This window comes from Scardinius erythrophthalmus (assembly GCF_964197995.2).
Source record: "Scardinius erythrophthalmus genome assembly, chromosome: 11".
In the NCBI taxonomy this organism is placed as follows: Eukaryota; Metazoa; Chordata; class Actinopteri; order Cypriniformes; family Leuciscidae; genus Scardinius; species Scardinius erythrophthalmus.
Genome location: NC_138231.1, coordinates 40,580,513 through 40,605,495, shown reverse-complemented (window position 1 = coordinate 40,605,495; position 24,983 = coordinate 40,580,513). Strand labels below are relative to the sequence as shown.

Genomic DNA, 24,983 nt, shown 5'->3' with positions numbered 1-24,983 from the left:
AGGTGCTCACCCAAGTGGAAAAACTAGGTACTGTTTGCCAGATCGATTATAGAAAACCAGAAAATGCAGTTGAGGCCAAACTAACCAACTAAATCAAATTAACAAAAATAAAAACCTTAACTGTATATTTTTACTTTAGGTTTTTTCTCAAACAAAACAATTTGTAAAAATCTATTGAAAACATATTCTCCTACATTTTTGACATACAATAAGTAGGCTATAGGCTACATTATCTGGCAACATTGGTTAAAACGTAGCTAATGTAAACATTAAGAAGAAGGATCGGAAAATGAATTTAATTTACAAATAAGGTCGGAAAATGGGCATGCTTTTAAATCCACACCTGCCGTGGTGTTTCTTATTTGTCGTCTCTGATTTTGGTCTGTGTCATTCTCTTATGCTGCGTTCACGGCCTGTCGTAACAATAATTATGAGATGGCAACTTGTCACGTCCTCAGACTCGGATTTATGTGTGTGGATTTATGTTACTGCATAATGAATCTGCAGCAGTCAGGTGGTACAAGTAAGAGCTCTGTTAGTCTTTTACGTTCACTTTTTTTGTAATGCTATGTGCTTTGGTAATTTAACACCGTCTCGTGACACTTTGCAGACTCTGCTATGTGTGTTCATGTGTTTCGAAGAAGCCGTGGCTTTGGAGATGCTCTGAAGGGAGGGTGGGATCTCAAGCTTTCAAAGCTAGCATCCTATTGATATCGATATTGATATGTAAAATAGAAACAGGTGTACAACATAATCAGTAACTAAGGTAACAAACTAGTGATAATAACACCACAAACAGTAAGAAAACACAGGAAAACCAGGAATATACAAACCAAAAGTTCATGGAACACAAACTGAAACTGACACTAAACATTACATTTTGGTACAATTACCACATGGAAAAACATTTTAAAGATGGATGTGTATTAGTACACATTATTTGGGTTTTTGACAGTCTTTTCAGACAGGGAGAGTCTATGACTTTGGAAAATGTTGTCAAAACAACAATAATATTTATTAAGTGGGCTGCTATGTGTTATTAGCGGCTTTCAGAGAGCAGATTTGACAGTGACTGACAGACTTCATTGCTAGCAGCAATGCCACAGAGATTGGCAGAGGTAATTAACTTGTATGTCCACAGAGGGTGAACAATGACTGACATGCATTTAACTGGAACAGTGCCTTTAATTAAAAAAATTAGAATAAAATGGCGAAAAAATAAGTGCCATGTTCAGATTTTGACCCAAAACTGTCACTATTGTTAGCCTTGAATTCCCGACTCTCTCCTTGACTCAGAACCCTTTCAGATTCGGCCGACCCGGTGTGGAGTGTTACTGTCAGCACGAGAGTGGATCAGCCGTCATCCAGCTACAGTTTCTCATAAATGAAGTGAGTGTTTCACATTTTCCCACCCTTTCTGTGTTCTGCTCAACCTCATGCCGAGAGCCTATTCCCATGGAGCTTCAAGAGGCAGTTTGAATAATCCAGGATGAAACCTCAAGAGGCTTAGATGATCCCTTAACCCAGAGCCTTTGCTGCCACAAACCCTCTTGTCCTCCAGAGTGGGCCTGGAGGGATCCTACAGAGGAAGCTGATATTACCATTTTCTCCCTTGAGTGTTGCCCACAGTCAAGACCACAGGGATCTCTTACATTAAGCTGTCTTGTAGATTGTGCTTCTTAGTGTCAAAACTATTAGTTCACTGCACATTCATGGGAATATTTGCCTATTTATCGAGGTTTTTCTTCTTGAATTCATTTCGTGTGTTTTGAGGATAGAACACTAGAGCACTTTGTCATTTTAGTCAGCATATTTCAGTTGTGCACTACAAAAAAAGATATTAGATGTTAGAAAATAGTAAACACTTTGTTTTTAGTGCATCATATATTTTGTGAGGTTTATTCTTAAAATAAGTGAAAGAAAAAATCTTGGAACAAGGCAAAATACACTTGGTAAGAAAAATAGATGTACATATTTAATACTTGAGAATAAACATCTTGAAATGAGTTGGTAAATTTGAACAGACTTCTCAACAGTCATAAGCTTGTTATTTGACACACTGTAAACATGCTGCTGTTTTTTTGTACTTCTATTTTTAGACCCTTTGGTGGTTGCTTTTATCTAAAGTGACTTGAAAGTACATTCAGAATGTGCTTTTTCTGTTATTGTTTTCCATGAGAATCAAACCAATCACCCTTGCATCAGTAGCAGCATGCTCTCCGAGCTGACCTGCAGGAAAGCTTGAAATAACACAAAAAATTGTTTGGGAAAATGTAATCATGGTAAAAGTTAAAACACATACACAATATATGAAACTGTCATACATTTGTTTTAGCTAATTTGCTAAAAGCAGTGTGAATGAAAAGATTCAATCACTTAATTTGATCTAATTGCTTTATGAAAAAAATGTCAAATCATGTCAAAATGAACTTAGTTGAAATATCATATACTTTTTTATTTGAAATGATGATGTAAATAAAATGTAAAGATGCATTCCCACTCTAAGAATGTGTAACAAATATGATTCCAAATAGTTTGGGAATGTTTTAGGTGAAGGATGTGGTTGAAATGGCAGGGCTTCATTTAATTATTTTTTTTTTTAGCTAAAATGTTATTTTAAGTTACTTCACACATTTATTAGTGCATGTTCTTGTGTATATATTTTCAGTCTCAGTGTGTGTTTGTTTGGGGCTCAGCAGACCAAGCAGAGCTAGACAGACAGACACACACACACACACACACACACACACACCTGGGACAAAACACAGACTTTTGTCTGTTTTATATTCAACCAGAGGAAAGGCAATGTCTGTGTGTATTTGGTCTGAATATCCCAGTGCCTAGTTGGAAAGGAGATATTTTGTGGTAGTATCCCTCCTCCATCCCCTCTGTCTGTCCCACCCACACTGTCTCTCTTTCGATTTATTTTTCCACTCAGTTCTGTCTCTCTCTCTAACACACACACACACACACACACACACACACACACATATTCACCTCCCACCACTGTATCTCGAATCTTCCAGCCCTCCAGAAATGTTGCAGAATGAATAGGTTGTCTCCACCAAAGTATGGTATGCGTCAGGGGCGTTTTTCTCCAAACAGTCAAGACAGGCAGCACCTCCGAAGAAAATCTAAATGTTAATTAACAGTACAAAAATATAACAAAGAAAATGTAATGAAATATGAGCTAGACTGGTGAAAAAACCCACTACTTTTATAAAATAACGCTGTCAAACAGCAGCATCAGCGAATAAAGTTTCAGAGGAAGGTATTTTGTGTTTTCAGATCCTGTTGCATGAATCTGAGGAGGGGAACACACATTGCTGTGTTTGACTGATTACCCTGCCTGTACAAAAAAGCGATGCAAAATCTTTAGAAAAAATTATAATTTGATTTTTGTGTCTTGATTTCAATCATTTTAAACATACCATCCAAAGCTGTGTAATTTTAAATTCACCAAGGCTAACGTATAAATACAATAAAAACAGTAATATTATCACAATTATTATTACAATTTAAAATAACTTTATTGTATTTTATAATGTAATTTATTCCTGTGATGGCAAATCTGAATTTTCAGCAGCCATTATTACAATCTTCAGTGTCACATGATCCTTTAGAAATCATTCTAATATACAAATTTTGTGCTCAAGAAACATTTCTTATTATTATCAATGTTTAAAATAGTCGTGCTGATTAATATATTTTTGTGGATTTTCAGTATTCTTTGATGAAAATAAAGTTTAAAATAACAGCATCTATTTGAAATAGAAATATTTTTAATCTTTATTGTCACTTTTGATGAATTAAATACCTTACCGACCCCAAACTTTTGAATGGTTGTGTATATATGCTAAAATATTACAAAAATCTTGTTGATAGTGTAAGTTACAAAATGTTTCATAAAGAAACATTGAACAGTTTAAATATTGTGTGTGTGTATAGACCTTAGTTAGGGTAGTGACAGGGTCAGCTGTGAGGGATAAAATACCAATTTAACAACAATCTGATTGTTTAGCTGACAATAAAATCTTTGAAAAAAACTTTCAGTAGACAAAACCTCCATAAAAGTAAAAAAAAATGACATGATCTAGGACCTTTATACAGTGCCATTGTATACATATACCATTGTAAATACTGTACGTCTATCCCTCACAGCCTCGTTTTCATCTGCGTTAAATTCATTATGCCGTTTAACCTTACTCAGGTCTATTTGTAACGCTCTCTTTCTCTGTCTTTTCCTCTTTCTGTCTCCTAGGGGGCGCTGGTTAGTGCTTTGGCCGATGACAGTATTCACATGTGGAACCTGCGACAGAAGAGACCAGCTGTGCTGCACTCGCTCAAGTTCAACAAGGAGAGGTCAGCCTCGGTCACTTAATCTACACTTGCTCTGAGCATGTGTGTAGACTGCTGATCAGTGTTAGCGATACATGACTGTGTGTGGCAGAGCTGGTGTTGTAGAGTCTGTGGGCCCACACTCACATCTGATACCTTTGTTTCACTCTTTCACTCTCTCATTATTCTAGTTGACTTCCAGTTGCTCTCTCACTGTTGGTACCCAGGTGCAGCTCAGAACACATTTCTCATAGGGAGGCGAGTCGACATGTGGTCATGTTTGCAAACTTCTGTAGTGGGAAAAGAGCAAATTTAACTAATCCAAGCAGAAGCCTTTTTTTACACTTTTGAAGGATAAAAAAAAAAATCATATTATAATGTTAACCAAGGTTTCCTGCAATGTAAATCATTTAGATTTAAAGGAATAGTTTACCAAAAAATGAAAATCCCGTCATCATTTACTCACTTGTTCCAAATCTGTATGACTTTCTGTCTACTGTGTAACATAAAAGAAGATATTTTAAACATTTTCCGTGACACATTCCCTTTGAAAGCATAAAAATGTGATTATTTCAAACAGTATCCTCAACAGAGACATGTCTTCACACTAAGGACACTTCAATCAGCGTTGTAGATCTGTGGCAAGAATTGAAGAATGCGTGAGACCTTTAATCACACTCATAGCTATAGATCAGTGCAGGAAGGTTGTAACCTTCTGATTCGGTTTGGACAGCTGTTGACTCTGATAAGAGATGAGCCAGCCCTTCACTTATAATCTGCACTGCTTCTCTTGATGAGAGTGACAACTCGCCAACAGCGCCTTTCAGGGTCGAACAGTTTTTTACCGCATAACTGCATGTGTGTGTGTGTGTGTGCAGGTCTGTCTGCACATGTGTATCTGCCTCAGAAAATACAGGCAGGGGTCATAGGTGTAGGACTGATGTGTCTGTGTGCTTGACATTTAGAAAGTGTTTCCCTCTGCGACCTGCCTCGTCCCTGAGGCTACAATGGGGTGGCTGTGCCCCTGAGTGCAAACAAAATGTCTCTGTGAGGAGCTATAAAGTTAATATGAATTGCCGTTCAGAACCCATTTTGCTTGCGTAATGCGATGCATTTCTGAGTGATTTAATTTAATATAAGTATGTAAAATTAATTTGATAACATTTTGTTATTATATGAAATTTAAAGTAACTTGTTTTTCTCTCTGAAAATACATTCCTTTTCTACTAGCATTACTCTTAACAATTGAGAATATGCAATCATTTATTCTTTAAAAAAGATTATTCATCGATTACAGAGATGCAACTAATTTTTTTTTTTGGAATAACATGAATTATTCACAATAATTCTTGGATCACTTTGAATAAAGGGAATAAATGCAAAATGTAAATGAAACTACGCTATACATACAACATACAAGTTTCAAATCAAAAGACTTTCCTTGTTGTTGAAGGATGCTTCTTTTGGAAAGTATATTTTTGGGAGGAACAAAGTTCGACCTACTGTCAGGACACTGTGGGCATCACACAAGCTGACGTTCTGACAGGAAGCTGTCGGAAGATGTTACAACAACCAGAGAGGTATGAGAGAGGAACAGCCTGTGAAAAAACACTCTTTTCTGGGCTAGACATTTAAATTGCTCCCTGAAAAGGCTCTCTAGATTGCACATTAAAGCAGATATGAGGCTGTGTTCTCTAAAAATGCTCAAAACATTCTGACTCAAAATAATTCAACTGATTTAAACACTGCACATTGGTCCCTATACATGTTTACAGAAGGAAATTAATCAGAGCTCATTCAAAGCAGATTCTTTTCTGCCAAGTTGTACATCTGCAGCTGGTCAATTATGCGTTTTATATGGTTGGCTTGCCTGAAGCAACATGTTGTTTTTGATTTTGAAGCTTCTTGTCTTTGTTCAGTGAACCTGGAGCATTTAGATCTGTGAAATGAATTTTCCCATATGAAGCCGATAAAAAAAAAAAAAAAAAATCAATGTTTATATTTCTGGAGCCGTTTTGATTTGACATATACACTGTTTTAGAGATGAAAGAACTCCATCTTGGTGCTGTAACAATGAATGATCAGGGAGGTTGGCATGTTTTTAAGGTTGTTCCTGAATGGATTTGCTCTTTGTGTGGGTGTGTGTGTCCCTGCAGGACGAAGGCTCAGGAAAGAGCTAGCCAAATGTCAGGAGTGCAGGGCATCGTCTGTCATGCTAATACACTCATTTAGCTCATTATCACACCGGCACAGAAGCCATCTGAACACAAACACGCACCTCACTCTCACACGTGGATGGCTGTTGATGTTTGTGAATGTGGTTTTTCTGGTTGTTTAAGAGAAAAAAGGTGGGAGAGAAGCAGTGAGTGTGGGTTTTTGCGTGAGTTTGTCTGGGTCAAGCTTTGCCGAATTTTTAGGGGCCAAAGTTGCATTATAGGACAAAACTACCTACATGGCAATTGTCCCTATGAGGATAACGGTATAATAACATACTGAATAACTTAATGAAATAAAATACTGCAAGGTTTTTTAGAGGATTGAAAATATCATTAGCTTAGTATAAAACAATACAAGTCAATGGAGTGTCCCAACCAAGGTAAACAAACAAAAACAAACATATGTTTGTGTATTTTGATATGGCCGATAAATCTTGCCTAGTCATCCGGGATGTGCGGATGCACACTTGCAGATGTCATGTTAAATTATCTTTACATGATATGCTCTCAGAGTGTCACACGCTGGTTTGACTTGATTATCCACAACAATGGGGCTTGACATTTAATGAACACTAGGAACCAAACAGAGATATATACCAGCAGGAAACGTTAACACAAGACAAAGAACAGATGAAGACCAGGGGCTAAATGAAGGACAGGTGTAGGTGATTAGTTGACGTAGTAACAAACAAAGGTAACTATGGAAACAAACAAGATGACAACGGAAACAGGAACTAATTCATAGGAACTGAAACCAGAAACATCAAGACAAAAGAACATCAAAATACACAGGGAATCGTGACACCAAATGATGTGATAGATGTGATATATTTTTTCCTGTACTAATTAATTAATTAATTAATTAATTAATTAATCAATGATCATCATCTAATAATGGAGAAGGTACCAGAAAAGACATTATTTTCACAAATTTATGTTTTATTATCTATTGCATATTGCATCTATTGCATCTATTGCATATATGCATTTAATTAGTTATAATGGAAAAGCACATATCTCTTTATCGCTCAGTTGCTCTCTCTTCCACTCAAACACACACACACATACAGTACGTACACTTACTCACTTGTTGTCAGTGATGCTCTGACGATTTTATCTGTAAAATAGTTTAGCAATTTAAAAGCTACATGATGTTTCTCACTAGCGAGTGCAGATAAACTTAGTTTTGCTATTAGTAGATGCTGTTGAGAGACGCACAGACTAAGGTAATTCACACGTGCTTAAGCTCTCTCTCTCTCTGTCCCTAATAACTGCATTAGTCTGCTATCAAGTCTCCGTTACTAGCTGTAAAATTACGTTTTGCATCCTGTATTTTTCCGCTTCGCATCGTGGCCGCATTACCACCTCGGGTGTGCATTATTTTTCTAATAATTCAAGGGTCCGTCGTCAATTATTCCTTAAATAAAGGTAAAGCGGAGGATCTTTCCGAATTTTAGATAAGACCCGCCCTCTCCACTTTTTGAACAAGTTTGATTGATTCACCAGAATGATTGACAATTAGGAGGACCAATAGTATAGGTGATCCACCCGGAAGTAAAAAATCCTCCGCTATACCTTAATCATTTGATTCCTTCCGTAATCAAATGTAAATTAACTCTGCATAGTCTTCACTGTCTAAATTAAACACAGATTAATCCATATTAAAGTTAGAAAAGGTAGTTAGTCAAGAACAGTGAGCGATTTTTCTTTGTCCTTTGTTGTTTGATTGACATTAAAGGGATATTTCACCCAAAAAAGGAAGATTTTGTCATCACTTAATCACCCTCATGTTGTTCCAAAGCTGTATGAGTTTTTTTAAGAAGATATTTTAAAGAATGTTAGTAACCATCAGACAGTTGACAGTAGCCATCAACTTCCATAGTAGGAACAAAAACACCATGGAAGTCAATGGCTACTGTCAACTGTCTGGTTACCAACATTCTTTAAAATATCTTATTTTGTGTTCAACAGAAGAAAGAAACTCATGGAGGACTGGAACAACTTGAGGATGAGTAAGCGATGACAAAATTAAAATTTTGGGGTGAACTATCCCTTTAAGGACACAGACAGCAGCAGGTATATTAGGCTGCTGTCACTTTAAGACTAATGCACATTGTTTGTTCACATTCTCGCAACGGGATCATGTCTATGTTCCCACAGCCCTATGTTCCCACAGCCTTATGTATCCCCATTTCTCCCAATTTGGTAGTCACTTACACTAACCCTAACCCTAACATACCTAAATCTACCCCTCACAGGAGGGAGACTTGTCTGGGATGTTATTGGGCTATCCCTGTACCAGCACAAACACTAAAACTTACCCCTCATAGGGGACTAGGGCTTAATTAGTTAACATACCTAAACCTACCACTCACTTGGCGCTTCCTACTTAACTAAGTTTGGGGGACGGGTTAAATGAGAGAACATAGGACTGTGGGAACATAGGGTTGTGGGAACATATGGTTCTGGGAACATAGGGCTGTGGGAACATAGGGCCTAATTTTCAAAATTTTCAGTAAAAAATTCTTAGAAATGTGGGAACAGGGCCGTGGGAACATAGGGCTGACCCCCTCGCAACATTTCATTAGTAGAATAGAATTCGTAATATTACCCACACACTGGCGATTGACACCGTTCCATGTTCTCGCCAAAAGAGGCGAGAGGCTAATGCTGCAGTTGTGCATACTGTGTAGAGCTGTAGTGCAAATATTCTTTGAATTATGTGTTTATGAGTGCATTTTGAAAGTTGTTTGTGTGTTCATGCTCTTGGTGTTTTTCAAACATACTTACATTTTAAATAACATTACCTGTGTGATTTCTCTAAAAGCTTTTCAAGGGGGAGAAAAATAGAGAGCAGTCAGCAGCCCAACTTTTGACATCTTTCAACGTCTTCTTCAAGCTGATGTGTGTGTGCGTGTGAGTGTTTGTCTGTCTGAAAGACAGAGGAAAGAAATGTGTTGAGTTTGATGCATGGTATTTCTCTCAACACTCTTCCACTCATGAATATATTCATGATGCTGCAAGGTGCTGGTGTGAAGTGTCGGGGGCAGGTGTGTGTGTGTGCACTAGTGTTGCTGGGAAAAAGGAGTGTGAAAGGGGTGAGAGGCAAGCCGTTTGCACAGCACCAAAACAAACAAGCCTTTTGTTCATAAAATGATACCATGTGCTCTACCTTTTCTGAAAAAACATGTGGTCATCATCAAGATGCGTGTGAGTTTTGGAAACCGAATATATATTTATAGTCCTAAGACTGAGTAATATGTCTGTTTCAGTGGTATTTAAACAGAAGCCCAGCGCTTTACTCCAGTAACTTTTTTTCCTGCAGTTTTGTCCTTCTAGGATGTACTGCAGAAATTAAGAGTTAAGCAAGCAGCAGCTCAGCTAAACAAAGCTTTTTTTATGCTCAGGAATGACAAATTACATGCAAACATATTTGGTTGGAAGAAAATAGTGTGGTTCCTTGATAAAGCAATTAAAATATCCTGACATGTACTAAATTCTATATGCTTTAGGCTTTTGGTGCAACCTATCTTACCTGCAGTTCCCACATGAAAATTGTATTTCTCAAAGGTTGCTCTTTCATAGCTAAGGAAACTTGATAGAGCTGGAAATTATGCAAGGGATGGAAGTCTTAGACATGTCTCTGTTATTTGTTTAAGGGAAATAAACAAATTAATCAATGGCAAATTACATATCTCAGGTAAATTGGTCTCGAACTAAATGTACATGAGTCCATCCTTCTACATCAAATGACCTTTCCACATAGGAGAGAAAAGCGTCCCATATTTTATAGAACTGAAATGGTTTTGTTATTCCAGAAGAAACTTCCAAGAGCATAAGTTCCAGTGTATCTAATCCCTTGTGCTCTTATGTGAGGTTGCTCAGATATCTGTTTTGCAGCAGTATACTACGTCGTCTTGCAGTGAATTTTGAGCAGCTGAACCCTAGAATTTAAAGTATGACGTATGAGAATACAGACTGCTGGATCAAGATTAAGCATTGATTTGAACAAATTCTCTGATAGCATGAGACAAAAATAACCTAATATGACACCTGAGAATACAATGGAAGTATGTGTTGTCAGGAATCTTATCTTATAAATTCAGATAAGAAATCGTATTACAATTTCAGTGGAGACATATGAGGCATTTGTGTTTTGCATGTGAGTGGTTCTATTCATTTATACTTTTGATATCTATTATAAATAATAATAATATGTTTACTCTTTCTTCATCCCTCTTTTTTTTAGGATAACGTTCTGTCATCTGCCCTTCCAAAGTAAATGGTTGTACATTGGCTCGGAACGAGGAAACATCCACATTGTGAATGTGGAGTCCTTTACCCTCTCAGGATACACCATCATGTGGAACAAAGCCATTGAACTGTGAGTGCCACACACACATTTGAAATGAAATGTAATCTCACTGAGTCCAGAAATCTGATTTGTAATATATCATGTGTGTCACATCTGTCATTGTTCCTGTAGCCTTGTTATGTTTTATTTGTAACTAAGCAATCATTTCAATCAAGTGCCATTTTAAATTGTCAATTCACCTGCTCTCCCTCCATCGCTCTACTCATACTCAGAGTTCTTCAATTATTCATTTGAACATTTTGTCAGCAGTTTTGTTTTCCTCCCTGACCCGTTGAAAAGGCTGCAGTGCCTTTGAGACCCAGACAGTGTAGACACGCGCGCACACAGAGACACACACATGCATTTACAGGTGTCAGATCGGATCAGTGGAAGTATAGACAGATGTCCTGTCTCACCTCCTGCTTTAGCACTTACGCATACGAACACTAGCAGACAGACACGTTGTTTCCCTTGCGACAGGAAGGGCAATCGTTGAAAGAGCTGCTCCGCCCTTTGCAGTTGTACCTGTAGTGACAGACTAAAGGGGGCAAGTCAACATGGCTTTACTCTCATGTCACTGAGCAGGGAATTTTCTCTACGGTCTCTCTGACACACACACACACACACACATGTTGCATATGTCAGTAACAAAATTTGCATATATCACATTTACTGTAATGGCCGCACTGGTATTATTGGGCAAGAAATCAGGTAACAGTTTCACAATTGTAAAGAATAATACATGTTTTGTAATGGGAGGAATCTCATGCGATAACAGGGTTGTACATGATGTATTTTAACAGCTAAGTATATTTATGCTAGTAAAAATGATTTGTATGTGTAAATTATCAAATTATTTTAGTTTTAAAATGTATAACAGTTGAGAGGGTTAAACATCTTTTAATGCTGGATTTTTTTCAAATCAATTACGCAAACATATCTAATACTTCTTACATTAAAAATATGCCAACATGGAAAGTGTCTTAAAATCAGTGCCATTTAAGTGTGGATGTAAACCTCCTTTCTATAAAAAAACACACTCAAAATGCACTTCACAGTAGCTACGCCACCGCACAGCAGCAAACCAAGATGGTCTGTGTCTGTTTGAGAGGGAGAAATCTGGCATGCTACTCTGCTGTAGGGATGATAATATGATGGTGGGTGATACGGGCATGATGCCAGGCATTGAGAAAAACAGTTTGTTGCTGCAGGTGTCAGTAGCGGTGAGTTGTTTTAGAGGACGGGGGCATGTAGTTTGGCACTTGACTGTATGGGCTGTCGGGGGATTAAGGGTGGGCATAATGGAGTGCTGTGATGCCACACTGACAAGGGGACTCTGAGCCATCTTAGGTGGTAGGGGTGGATGAGATGACAAAAATCCTTATATCACGATATGAGCAATTGCATTTAACGATAACAATATATATATGACAATATAGTTATTTTTGCTTTAAATATAGGTTTTTATATCACCAACATTTTTGATACCATTGAAATTTCATAATTATTGTCACCAATTTCAATGTCACAAAAAACTAGTAAAAAAACAAGCTTACTGAAGACAAGTTAACAGTCAATGATAAAATAAGAACAAAACAACTAATTACAAGCAATAGGACAACAAACTACAACAGAACAAAGAAATCTAATCTGAAAAACTTCAAGCACTAGAAATAAAAACACTAGCCTACATAAATTGTATAAAAAACATGCATATCTTCACTGTAAATTAAATATACATGTGTTCTTATTAAAGTGAGACAAAAGAGATTCAGTCAAGAGCATTGAGAGATTTTCTCTTTTTTTGTTGTTTGATAACAGCGGGGTTATTAAGCTTCTGTCTATTTAAGATCAAATGCATGGGTCCAATGTACTGTTACACATGCGTTTTTTTTCTCAGCTGTTTATGTTCACTTAAGACATAAATGACTGTTTACGAGGATACTTGCAAAGACGGGCATTTTTACATATAAGTATATGTGTATTTAACCATTGAAGCCCAATTAGGCATAAAAAAACTCTTCATGTGTGCGCATCTGACAGACAGCGCTCAGAAACCATCTCTGAAACAGCGCACGCATATAGCGAAATGAGTTCTCTTTCGCTAATAATTGCGCTTCAATGGTTTTAAATCACTTGTTTTTAAACGGCAATGCTTAAAGGTCACATTGCATGAAAATTTCACTTTATGAAGTTTTTTAACCTTAATATGAGTTTCCCTAGACTGCCTGTGGTCCCCCAGTGGCTAGACGTTTTGATGGGTGTAAACCAAGCCCTGGGTATTTTTGAGAAAATGAAAGCTCAGACGGGCGAATCTAGAAATCTTCCCCTTATGTCGTCATTAGGGGAAAGGTTACCTCCCCTTTCTCTTCTTTGCCTGCAAAAAGAATTTGTCCCGCCCATGAGAAAATGAGCAGCGCGAGCGCGATATTGTTTTTTCCTCGAGGGACATCATGGCTTGCAAACGAGCGAAGCATGGCAGTTGCTCAGTGTTTGGATGTACAAATGAACATCCGAGCCTTTGAAGAAGTGGGTTATGTGAATTTCTGATGTGTAATTGTTCAAGTTCTGACAGATAATCTTTCTCTCAAAGTTGTTCAATACTGTTTATGCATAAGTAAATCAAGCCAGTGACTAAACGATCAACTTCACGTTGTTTCTCTTAGTAGGATGAAAATAATCTCACTTAAACTGTGATTAATATATATACAGAAAGCGATCAAAGAACAATGCCTTTCCAATCAATGCCAAAGCCTTTCCAATCGCCCAAGCTGTCAATCACACAGCGCAAGTTTATCTGGACACTTGCCAAAACTCGTATAAAATCAATGACGTTGTTACGCTGCACAACGAAGCTCTTACTGTACTTACCTCATGTTTGCATTGGTGAAATCATTAGTGAGAGTGCAGAAACTGCGTTGCAATGATAAGATCTTCATTCACGCGATCAACAGGCTGTCATCTGCTCAGTGCTCATCACTGCAACCTTTTATGTGATGGGAATAGATCTAAATACTTAAAAAACTTCTCACGATTCGTTAATCCCGATAGCTGTAATAGTAAAAACGTATAATAGCTGTAATAGTAAAAACGTATAATAGCTGTAATAGTAAAAGTTTTCGAGAGAGTTCCACATGTAATGCTAGATATTTCATATGCAAGCATGTCAGCCAATCACAGCAGTGGGTGTTTACACTGAAGTCTCACAGAAGATACGCCCCTTCAAACAGAGCGTTCAAATCAGAGGCTAAAATCAGGCTAGGAAATATGCCTTTTATTTCTAAATTATAACAACTTTTGATCTAAAAAACATACTAACATTATAAGGGCACCCCAGGAAACATTCTAAAATAATAAAATAATCCATGCAATGGGACCTTTAAAACGTATGCAAACCATAAGCTTTCGTGACCACGCCTCACAGCAACATCTCGTGAGCGTATCCATGTTAGAGACTAACGGTTGACAATTTTCTAACGGTTATTCGTGTCTAGCGGTGTATCTCCCACCACCATTAGGTTAAATTTCAAGCTGTACCCAGGTGCATAGACAACGGCATAGGCTATCTAAAGCCAGGCACAAAGAATCGCATCCATGCCCTCCGGACAAGCAGATTGTCTCTGCAATTCGAAACGAGTCTGTGCATGTCTGTTTGTGTGACAGTGCTGTCATAAATCCAGCTCTTTGCCAACAAAGACAGTGTATAGATCTCTCCTTGGCTAAGGTTGAGAAGACAGCAGTAGGACGTGAGGCATGTTGCGATTGTAAATACAGTCATTAATATAGTATATACCAGATACCTTTATGATGTTTAAAGAAGGTCTATTGACTGTCTGACATCCATTTCAGACACTCAATTTGCACAACAGATGTCGTTGCTTAAAGCAAATGGATGCAATCGCATCCACTCCCATCGGTACCAACTGTGTGTGCATGTGTAAACGTGCGAAATCCAGGATGCAATTTGCTTACATTTACACATGCACATGCACAGTTGGCACCGATGGGAGTGGATGCTGTGCTGTGGTTTGCCTTATGACAAGAAATTAAACTTCATGTCAACATGCGTTGCTTATAATCAGAGAGAATTTGTGAGAATAGGAGGTACGTGCATTTGCTATAATCATTATTTTGGACCTCAGAAAAGGATTGTGGGTAAGAGGGTGTATGTAGGTGAAACTGGTGAAATTATGTAATCATAAGGTGTCTTGAGTGAATGAGACAGTGCGGAGTGAGGGCGGCAGTTACAGAATGAGATTTTGCCCATCCTATTCTTGTTGCCATGGTGATCGGCTCTCTAAATCCAGCCTGCTCCTCCTAAAGTAAGGGCTAAGAGATAGGAGGGAACTGTGGGGACGTAAATTAGGAATCTCGAGGTCTAAGAAACAGAGTAGTTGACAATCCGTCACCCCCTCAACATGATCGGCACCTTGACCTTTCTGTGTAGGTGCTACTCCTCTCTCATTCTCTCTCTTTTTCTTTCTCTTAACTAAACACACACGTGCATAAACAGGCCTCAGTTTTATGGCAAATGTACTTGTTGACCTCATGAACTGAGTTTGGTTTCTGTCGGGTGAACGCATGCCGCAGATGAAAATGGTGGGATAGTCTTTTTCTTCTCAACTAGATTACCCGGGAATTTTATGACATCAGACATAGGAAATTATATGTGAAAATACCCTTAAGACTCCTCTTATTATGTCATTTTGAAAAGGTGAGGGGTCCCATGTTACAGTTTTTTATTCCCGCTGTATCTGTCAGTCACATTTCAGACACTCAACAAACACTGGAGGAGGAAGATGCAGATCAGGACCCCTGTCAGTCGAACCTCCATCACCATAACAGACGTATACTGCTCTGTCTCTCCTCATCACGCTGTAGCTCAACAGAATGTAACTGGAGGGGAGAGAAGGACCCCTGTCTATGCCACGGCTGTCACCACTATAGGCGTCTAAGCCTGTGCCTGAGAGCCGTCAACAGCACAGTTGGCCTGCTGGGTAGTCAGAGGGTACAAAGGAATAAGACTCCTGCCAGTACAGTCAATGCCTTATGGGTGTCCACAGTACAGTCCATGCTAAAGTAACACCTACTGATGGCAAGGCAGCATGTTTTGTAATGTTTAGAGAGAAAGATACCATAGAACAGCTGATACACTGCCTTTTTACAGTGCCATATTTATTAGGACGAGATATTTTGCTCTGTTTCTTAACTAAAGTAATGAGGGTATATTATTCATTGGCTGTAAATGAGTGGGCAGCAGTGGTCTTGTAGAATTTTTAGCTTACACCATTGTGTCCCGGGGAGATCTCAAAGCTTCTTTTATGTATTTAATGACATTTTAGCTGTGAATAATCTTGAGGTTGAAACTGACTGTCTGAATGTCAATGGAGACTTATATATTTCATATTTCAAAGCCAAATGGTGTAAGTATGTGGATGGGAAAATTCATATTAGGTTGGTTTCATTTGGACGACATTAAATATAAGATGCCTCTATAGGGGCCTGTCATGAATTATTCGATGCATTATGCATCATTTTGAAGAGCTTTGCATGGCAAGAATCCCACTCTTTTGTTAAATCCTTCTCTATTGTTTAAGAGGATATTTTTATGATGAAAACCCTATTTCAGTGGTGATAAAACTATGATCCCAGTTAGTGCTGGACTTTGGTGTTTGGTGCTATGGTGTTTTTTGTGGGATATTGGTGTCTTAGGAATATGTATGGGTATGCATTTGAGTGTTGAACTGATATTCATTCTATGGTGCATCTTGGGAAACATAATCATACTCATACTTACATGACACAAATGACTACAAACACTACCATTCAAAAGTTTGGGGTCATTTAAAAAAAGAAAGAAATTAATACTTTTATTTAGCAAGGATGCATTCAATTGATCAAAGTAATGTTATATTAAAGTTATATTAACTTTATATTCATCATAGAATCCTGGGAAAAAATCACGTTTCCACGAATATATGGAACATAACTGTCTTCAACATTGATAATAATAAGAAATGTTTCTTGAGCATGTTAGAATGGTTTCTGAAGGATCATGCGACACTGAAGACTGGAGTAATGATGCTGAAAATTAAGTTTTGCCATAACAGGAATAAATTACATTTTAAAATAAAATAGAACAAAATAGAAAACAGTTATTTTAAATTGTAATAATATTTCACAATATTATTGTTTTATCTGTATTTTTGATCAAATGAAAGCAGCCTTGGCTAGACGTCTTAAAAAAAAAAAAACATCTAATCGGCCACAAACTATTGAACTGTAATGTATATTATATAAAGAAAATATAAAATGTAATTTTAAAACATGTCCTTTCTCCTTAGTTTCTCTCTATCTCACACACTCAAACACACACATCCCCAAGGATTGTTTCCTCACTGTCTTCATACTATATTTCCTGTCATGTGTTTGAACTCCTCGATCCTCTCCTTGACTAACACCAATCCCAAATCTGTCTCTCTCCCACAGGTCCTCCAAGGCCCACCCCGGCCCAGTCGTTCACATTAGTGACAATCCTATGGATGAGGGCAAGGTATGGAGATGCCTGCAAAACTACATGAAAACAAATCAACACTCCTTGACATGAATAATTAATTTCCCTTGCGTTGCACAAAGCTTTTGTTTCTTTCTATTCTGAACTCATGAGACATTGCTTTCCTATGGTGCAGCACAGTTCAGTAATTGGGTCTAATCTCACACAGCTTGTTAGCAAATTATGTTGTTTTTGAAAACAAATGATTGAGAAGATACGAAGGAGATGAACAAATGCTCCAGCTACTTCCAAATGCATCTTTTTAGACATTCATTTTACCTTCCCTAATTGCCAGTGCACAGTCAGAGGGGAGCAGAGAGACCAGCATGCACCTGCTGGGGTTTTGCCTTCGTATGGATGACAAACTGTCTGTCTCTTTCTCTGGCAGCTGTGAGCTCCTCATAGGCGCCTTTACAGTGATGATCCACTCTCACTCACTCTCTCTCTCTCTCTCCCTCCCATCCAACATCTGCCCCTGACCGGGGCATCGATCCATAACAGGTCCGCTCAGTTCTTAATGGGTCTTAAAGTCCTTAGAGACATTGTTCCTCCCTCTTGGCTGAAAGAACTCTGACACTTTATCAATTCATATACCATCACTGAATCTCTAAGAAGGTTTAATCAGATGACAGGAGACTTGTTGTCACTTTTAAAAGAAATTTTGATAAATTTCCTGTTCTTTTCCATGCATTTATAATAACTGTGGAGTGTGGACTGAAGCTTTGGAGCTTAAGAAACAATGCAAAATCACCATAAAAGTGCTTTTGCAGTATTTCAAGTCTTCTGAAGTCATACAGTAACTTTGTGTACTGGATAATATTTAAAACAGAAAGCAAGACATTCCACAGTCAAATAAAAGTCATACAGGTTTAAATTATATAATTTTAATTTCCGGGTGAGCAAATTCTTTAACGATAAATGTAGAGTTGATATATGAAAATCATAACAACTTGCTTTGCACATTTCTTCCATGTTTACAGCAGATTGGTTTGTCTGATTTATTGATTTTGTTTGAGAATGAATGAAGATTTGTTTTGGATTAGCAATCAGATGAAAGGACTTAAAATTTCTCTGACAGCTATTTAATATTTACTCTGCTGAAACACTTTATTTACTTTTAGTTTTACTCAGCCACCTGCATGAACTCTCATCAGTTTACAGGCTGACTGTATTTTCTTTCTTTTCTTGTTCCCCCCACATCTTTCTTCTGGTTTTAGCTCATAATAGGATTTGAGTCTGGGATCGTGGTGCTGTGGGATTTGAAATCAAAGAGAGCTGAATCCCGGTACACTTATGATGAGGTATGTATTGTTACAATGTTGTTTTCCAGGCTCCTGACGCCTGCAGTGGCACAAACGCTTAGAATATGGAAATGCGTCACTCAAATATTCATGAGATGTTTTGATTTTTTTATAAAGGACACTGATTAGATCTCTTTAAGTAGGCATATAGTTCCTCAGCTTGATGCTGCAGCGTCAAAAGAACATCTTTATTTTAGGAGAGGCTGGTTTTAGGGAATGAGTGGCAGTGTGTAGTTTGGATGCTAAGTTCTTCCCATTCTCAATCATTCATTCATATTGACATTTTAGAAATGTTGGGGAGGGACACATTATAAACCTTATCAGCATGACTCATGAATATTAATCAGGTTACAGAATGTTCTTCCAGCTGATTTCCTGAAAGGCAAAGTGAGCAACAACCATAGAAGGATTACAGTTTGCATGTTTGTTCAGTCCACAGATCTTGCTTGATCTTAAAACAGTGGTAATAAATTAATTTCTGATTTAACAAAGGACACTACCGTTCAAAAGTTTGTGCTCAGTGATATTTTTGAATGTTTTTTAAAAGAAGTTTCTTATGCTCACCAAGGCTGCATTTTTTTGATAAATATACTATAAAACAGTAATATTGTAAAATATGATTACAATTAACAATTTAAATCTTTTGTAAAATTGGAAATGTCTTTACTGTCTCATTTGATCAATGTAATGCATCATTGCTGAATGAAAGTATACATTTCTTAAAAAAAAAAAAAAAAAAAAACAACTTACTGAGCCTCAAACTTATGAATGATTGTTATAATGATTGTTGATTGTATAACTTCAGTAAACTATGGAGTGCCGCAGGGATCTGTGTTAGGTCCTCTATTGTTCTCAATATATATGATTCCACTTGGAAATATTATAAAATTAGTTTCCATTGTTATGCTGATGACACTCAAATATATATTTCATCACGGCCGGATGAAAACGCTAAATTATCCAAATTGACAGAGTGTGTTAAAGATATAAAAGATTGGATGACGCATAATTTTCTTTTATTAAATCCAGACAAGACAGAGGTACTACTTATCGGTTAAAAAAACTGCCCACAAAACCTCTCACACTACAACTTTAACATAGTAGGATGTCCTGTTACTTTATCCTCTACAGTAAAAGACCTGGGTGTTATATTAGACTGCAACCTGTCTTTTGATAATCATATTTCATATGTTAAAAGAACTGCCTTTTTCCACCTTAGAAACATTGCTAAGCTACGTAATATGCTATCAGTTTCTGATGCAGAAAAGTTAGTTCATGCTTTCATGACCTCGAGACTAGATTACTGTAATGCTTTATTAGCTGGTTGTCCTGCATCCTCAATAAACAAGCTACAGTTAGTCCAAAATGCTGCCGCTAGAGTTCTTACTAGATCAAGAAAATATGATCATATAACACCGATTTTATCATCACTACATTGGTTACCTATAAAGTTCCGTATTAATTACAAGGTATTGCTACTGACTTATAAAGCCCTAAACAGCTTAGCTCCAGTTTATTTAACGGATCTTCTATCGCCCTATAATCCATCACGCTCTTTAAGATCACTAAATTCGAGGCTTTTGGTCATACCTAGGATATCCAGATCCACCAAAGGAGGGAGAGCATTTTCACATTTAGCTCCAAAACTCTGGAATAGCCTTCCTGATACTGTTCGTTGCTCAGACTCGCTCTCCCAGTTTAAAACTAGATTAAAGACGCATCTCTTCAGCCAGGCATTCATATAATATTTTTAATCTTACAGTTAAATCCGGCCTCTAGTTCATAAACGCCAGAGGAGAACTGGCCCCCGACTGAGCCTGGGTTCTCCCAAGTTTTTTTTTTTTTCTCCATTAGATCACCTGATGGAGTTTTTCGGTTCCTTGCCACTGTTGCCTTTGGCTTGCTCAGTTGGGGATATTTAATTTAATTTAATCAATCAATAATACTATTGATCAGCCTTAACAAACGTGGAGGTTTTTTTTCCACTAGAAACAAACCTTGTTGTGTTATTTTGATTTAATACTGTGAAGCTGCTTTGATACAATCTGTATTGTGAAAAGCGCTATACAAATATACTCTACTTGACTTGTTATGCAATTATGTGTAACTTTTTATAGTCGTTACATTTATAATTTTGTTATACTATATTTGTACACGAGATGCAAATTATGAACAATGGATAATTTTACCCCGATTTTGTACTGTTCATATAAAAGTAAACTCATAATAATAATGAAAAAGTGGATGAACTTTGAGGAACTGAGGAATGTCCCCCTCCATTCATTTACTCAATATCTCTTGAATTAGTTGTGAACACTTCATTTAAGCAATTTATTTATTTATTTTTCCGGAGAGTCGTTTTGTCTGCATGTCCTGGGAATTATTTCCATGCATCTGAAGAAACCCCCGTAGAACATAGTTAATCTGCCACTCCAGTTTAAGCTGGTTCGATGGCTTTTGTCAACAGTGGCAGCCAGTGTACATTAGTTATTATGATGAGCATGATGTGCCCAAAGCAAAGTGCAAAGAAATTAAAACCAACACACACTCTGCTTTTTTCCAGACATACAAGCACACACACACACGTCAAACCCATCTCTTATTGTAACTCCCTCATTGGTGTGTATGCATATGTGTGTGTGTGCGTGTGAGAGTTAATTTCTCGGAGGACAACTCATCTGTACCCTGATGAATGACTGTGCCTGGCTGGATGTCTGATTTATTCCTGCCTTCATTTAACTTGATTGATTAGTACAGCAGAGATAAATGTCCTACAATTCACTGCTCTGTAGGGGTAGCAAGGTGTCATTTCAGCTCAGCACAGAGTCATGGCTGTACCGCGAAACACCATTGCTTGTCTATCAGACCCCCAACAGTGCTGTGCTGTTTATAATTATGGAGGAGAGTCCAGGGCAAGGCTCAGACAGGTTGATCACACTGTCTTTAGTTATGCAGATGTTGCCTGGGAACCTTTTTTATCTTTGAAGGGGTCACAGAAGTGCAATAGACAGCAGAATTAACATCATATCAGATCATGGGAAGCTATTAGTGCTGAAGGGGTCACTGAGGTGCAATGAGCAGCAGAATTAGTACTGAGGCGGCGAGGAGCTATGCTGTAATGGATGGAAACGCTGAAATAAGGAAAAGGAGAGCACCAGTGCAAGTAGCATAAAGGATGTATGGACAGGCAGTTTGTCTGTATTTTTCTGTGTAATAGAGATTTTTAATAAGCTAGCTTTTTCCATCTTCCTTTCCCTCCTCCTCCTCTTTCATGTATTCAGTTTTTTGTGCATAGAGTGATATATCAATACAGCAAGTTGCCTAATAAACTAGATTTTGACATTTCTACTTGCTTACGTGTTCTAAACAGACTTTTTATGTTTATAAGCCGTTGCTAGGGAGTTTTGGGTGGTTTCTAGGGTATTGCTTTCTGGACCTATGTCCTATGATGTGTTGTTAGAGGTTGCTAGGGTGTTCCTATGTGGTTGCTTTCTGAGTGATTTTTAGTGCATTGCTGTGTGGTTGCTTGGGTGGTTGGTTGCTAGGGTATTGTTTACTGGACCAAGTCAAAAGAGCCCAACCCCATGTATATGTGATGCTTTAGTATTGTGAGAGGTTGCCAGGGCATTGGTATGTGGTTGCTAAGGTGTTCTGAGTTAATTTTCAGGCCACAGACACATGGCAACTAATTGCGGTTGTCAATTCAACTTTTAGTGCTTAAAGGACAATTGTTTAAACTGTTTACGTAAGAAAACGTTTTATGGAATAAAATTAATGACAACTGTTTTTGAAACAAAAAAAAAAGCTTGTTGAATTGCACAACATGAAAAAAATATGCATTGCATTAACCGTGCTTGCATGTTAATGCATTGCATTTTTAGGGCTTGCATTTTTATGGGGTGAAATTCAACATAGTTGCATATTTAAGCTGTGAATATTTCAATTCAAAACATTTCACACACATTTTCATTATTCAAAAATTCAATAATCCATATTCACCTTTCAAATTTCACTTCCAAAATATTCATTCTGTTTAAAAATACAACCTATAATATCTGACAGGCTATTTTCGGCCCGTTTTATTTTGCTTTACAAATTCACTTCCACAAATTCAGTGGTTCAAATTCAACAGAAAATTCAATGTTTCACATCCGGGGGCTGCAGGAATAGCAGTAGATTGCCGATGCATGATCTCCATCTGCTGTTAGTAGTCCTCACCAGCAGGTGGTGCAAGCTTATGTTGGAGCAAGCATATATGTCACATGTGATGATTATCAGGGCCAGTATATATGCGTAAAAGATGATCACGGTTACTTTCCCTGTGTAGCTTATATGTAAGCAGCTTTCTCTTCCGTGAACGAGATTATAATGTTATTCCCCGATGCTGATGTACAGATCAAACGTTAAATCTGAGATCTGAGACATATATTTCTCTCGGTTGCTTAGTTTCCTTAACTTATACGTCATACTCCATGATTCCCCTGCCCAGACATATAAAACGCTTAAAGAACTAATACAATGATATAAAATACCAAACTAGCACCTTATTGGCGATGTAGGCTATACTATCTAAGCTACAGGCAAGCAGATGGACTCAGAATATGAACGTAACTTGCAACGTTTCATGCTAAGAGTTTCCCAGTGATATACTGGCATTAAGTTGGCTTGACACTGGACTTTGGACATTCGATATTCGCAAATTTAGGGACCATCTTTAAAGTTTGATACGACATTGGTATACACATTTCTAACTTCAATAGCATTTTTTCAATAGACATTTTGTCCGTCACTTTGAAAAGTAATATCCTCAACAAATCACATGATTTGGAGGGTACAAAATGGTTTGTTTAAATCCTTAACCTTAAAGGAGCTGTATGTAAGAAATGTATTTCAATTAATCATAAAATGGCCCTGATATGTCACTAAACATTAAGAAATCATGTTCATTTCAAATACTTATATCACTGACAACAGTAGTCCGGCCAGGATATTGTCATTTAGAAAGGAAAGTTGCAGCCCTCAACTGATGTTGATGTTGTCATGTTGTGTTTTGGCCTGATGCCCCACCCTCCACCTATCTACCAATCACGAAGTCAGTTGTGTTTCTGCAACCGGGTTGCCAGCTCTGCTCTAGATACCACAGCTGCAGCTACAAACGTGTCAGCCTACGTTCCTGCTGGATCCTGCAGACTATCTGGCAACCTCGAGTCAGGGGGGAGGGGGAGGGGATACACCGCTCTACAGTAATTTGAAAGTGATTGCAGTACCAGTTTTGGCCACAATCTTACATACAGTTCCTTTAAGTATGAGCAATATTAATAGTGCTGATTACCTTAAAGGTCCCGTTGCATGCAATTCCATGTTTCAAACTTTAGTTAGTGTGTAATGTTGCTGTTAGAGCATAAATAATATCTGTAAAATTATAAAGCTCAAAGTTCAATGCCAAGCGAGATATTTTATTTAACAGAAGTTGACTACAAAAAAACGGCTCGATTGGACTACACCCCTCTACATCCTGCATTAGTGACATCACCAGAACCGTTTCTTGACTAACCTCCGCCCACAGGAATGCTCCCTCAACTCTACTGGCTACTTGCGCACTTCTTATAACTTAGCCTACTGTGTTTACTCAGCTCTTACGGTGATTTTCTGAAGTAAAACTGACGCTTCATCTTTTGTGTGATGTACAATAAACTTTATTAAACTCATCAGTACATGTTTGATCATCATTCAGACAGCAGACTTGTAGGCTATTAATAAATAATGGATACATAGCCTACAAGCAGATGACAAATACGTTATAATAACCGTAATTAAACTACTAAACCATACCTGTTTCATCTCTGTACAGCAATCTGACTCTGTAGGCATTATTGTCCGACTCGAAATGAACGCCGTTACTGAGAGTTTCTGATATTATCATCATTCCGTGAGATGAATTTTTCCTGACAGACTGAGCACGAGCTCATGAAGCTCCGCCCCCTGTGTCGTCCAGCAGCACCTCATTTGCATTTAAAGGGGACACACTGAAACGGCTCGTTTTTCTGAGCCCCAAAAAATGTCAATTTAAACATGCTGTAAAAAATGATCTGTTGGGTATTTTGAGCTCAAACTTCACATACACACTCTGGGGACATCAGAGACTTATTTTACATCTTGTGAAAAGGGGCATAGAACGGGACCTTTAATTACCTCACTTTTTTAAATGTATACACATTTAT

The 24,983-nt window shown here is 37.7% G+C and overlaps 1 protein-coding gene across 1 annotated transcript in view; it reads left to right on the top strand.

The window, feature by feature from the left end:
- Positions 1 to 24,983, top strand: part of stxbp5a (syntaxin binding protein 5a (tomosyn)) — an 80,616-nt gene that overhangs the window by 28,039 nt on the left and 27,594 nt on the right. The window contains exons 3-7 of the mRNA XM_081378829.1: positions 1,308 to 1,389; positions 4,262 to 4,362; positions 10,804 to 10,938; positions 17,398 to 17,461; positions 18,679 to 18,762. Of these exons, the coding sequence (XP_081234955.1) occupies positions 1,308 to 1,389; positions 4,262 to 4,362; positions 10,804 to 10,938; positions 17,398 to 17,461; positions 18,679 to 18,762 (466 nt within the window). The remainder of the gene's footprint in view (positions 1 to 1,307; positions 1,390 to 4,261; positions 4,363 to 10,803; positions 10,939 to 17,397; positions 17,462 to 18,678; positions 18,763 to 24,983) is intronic.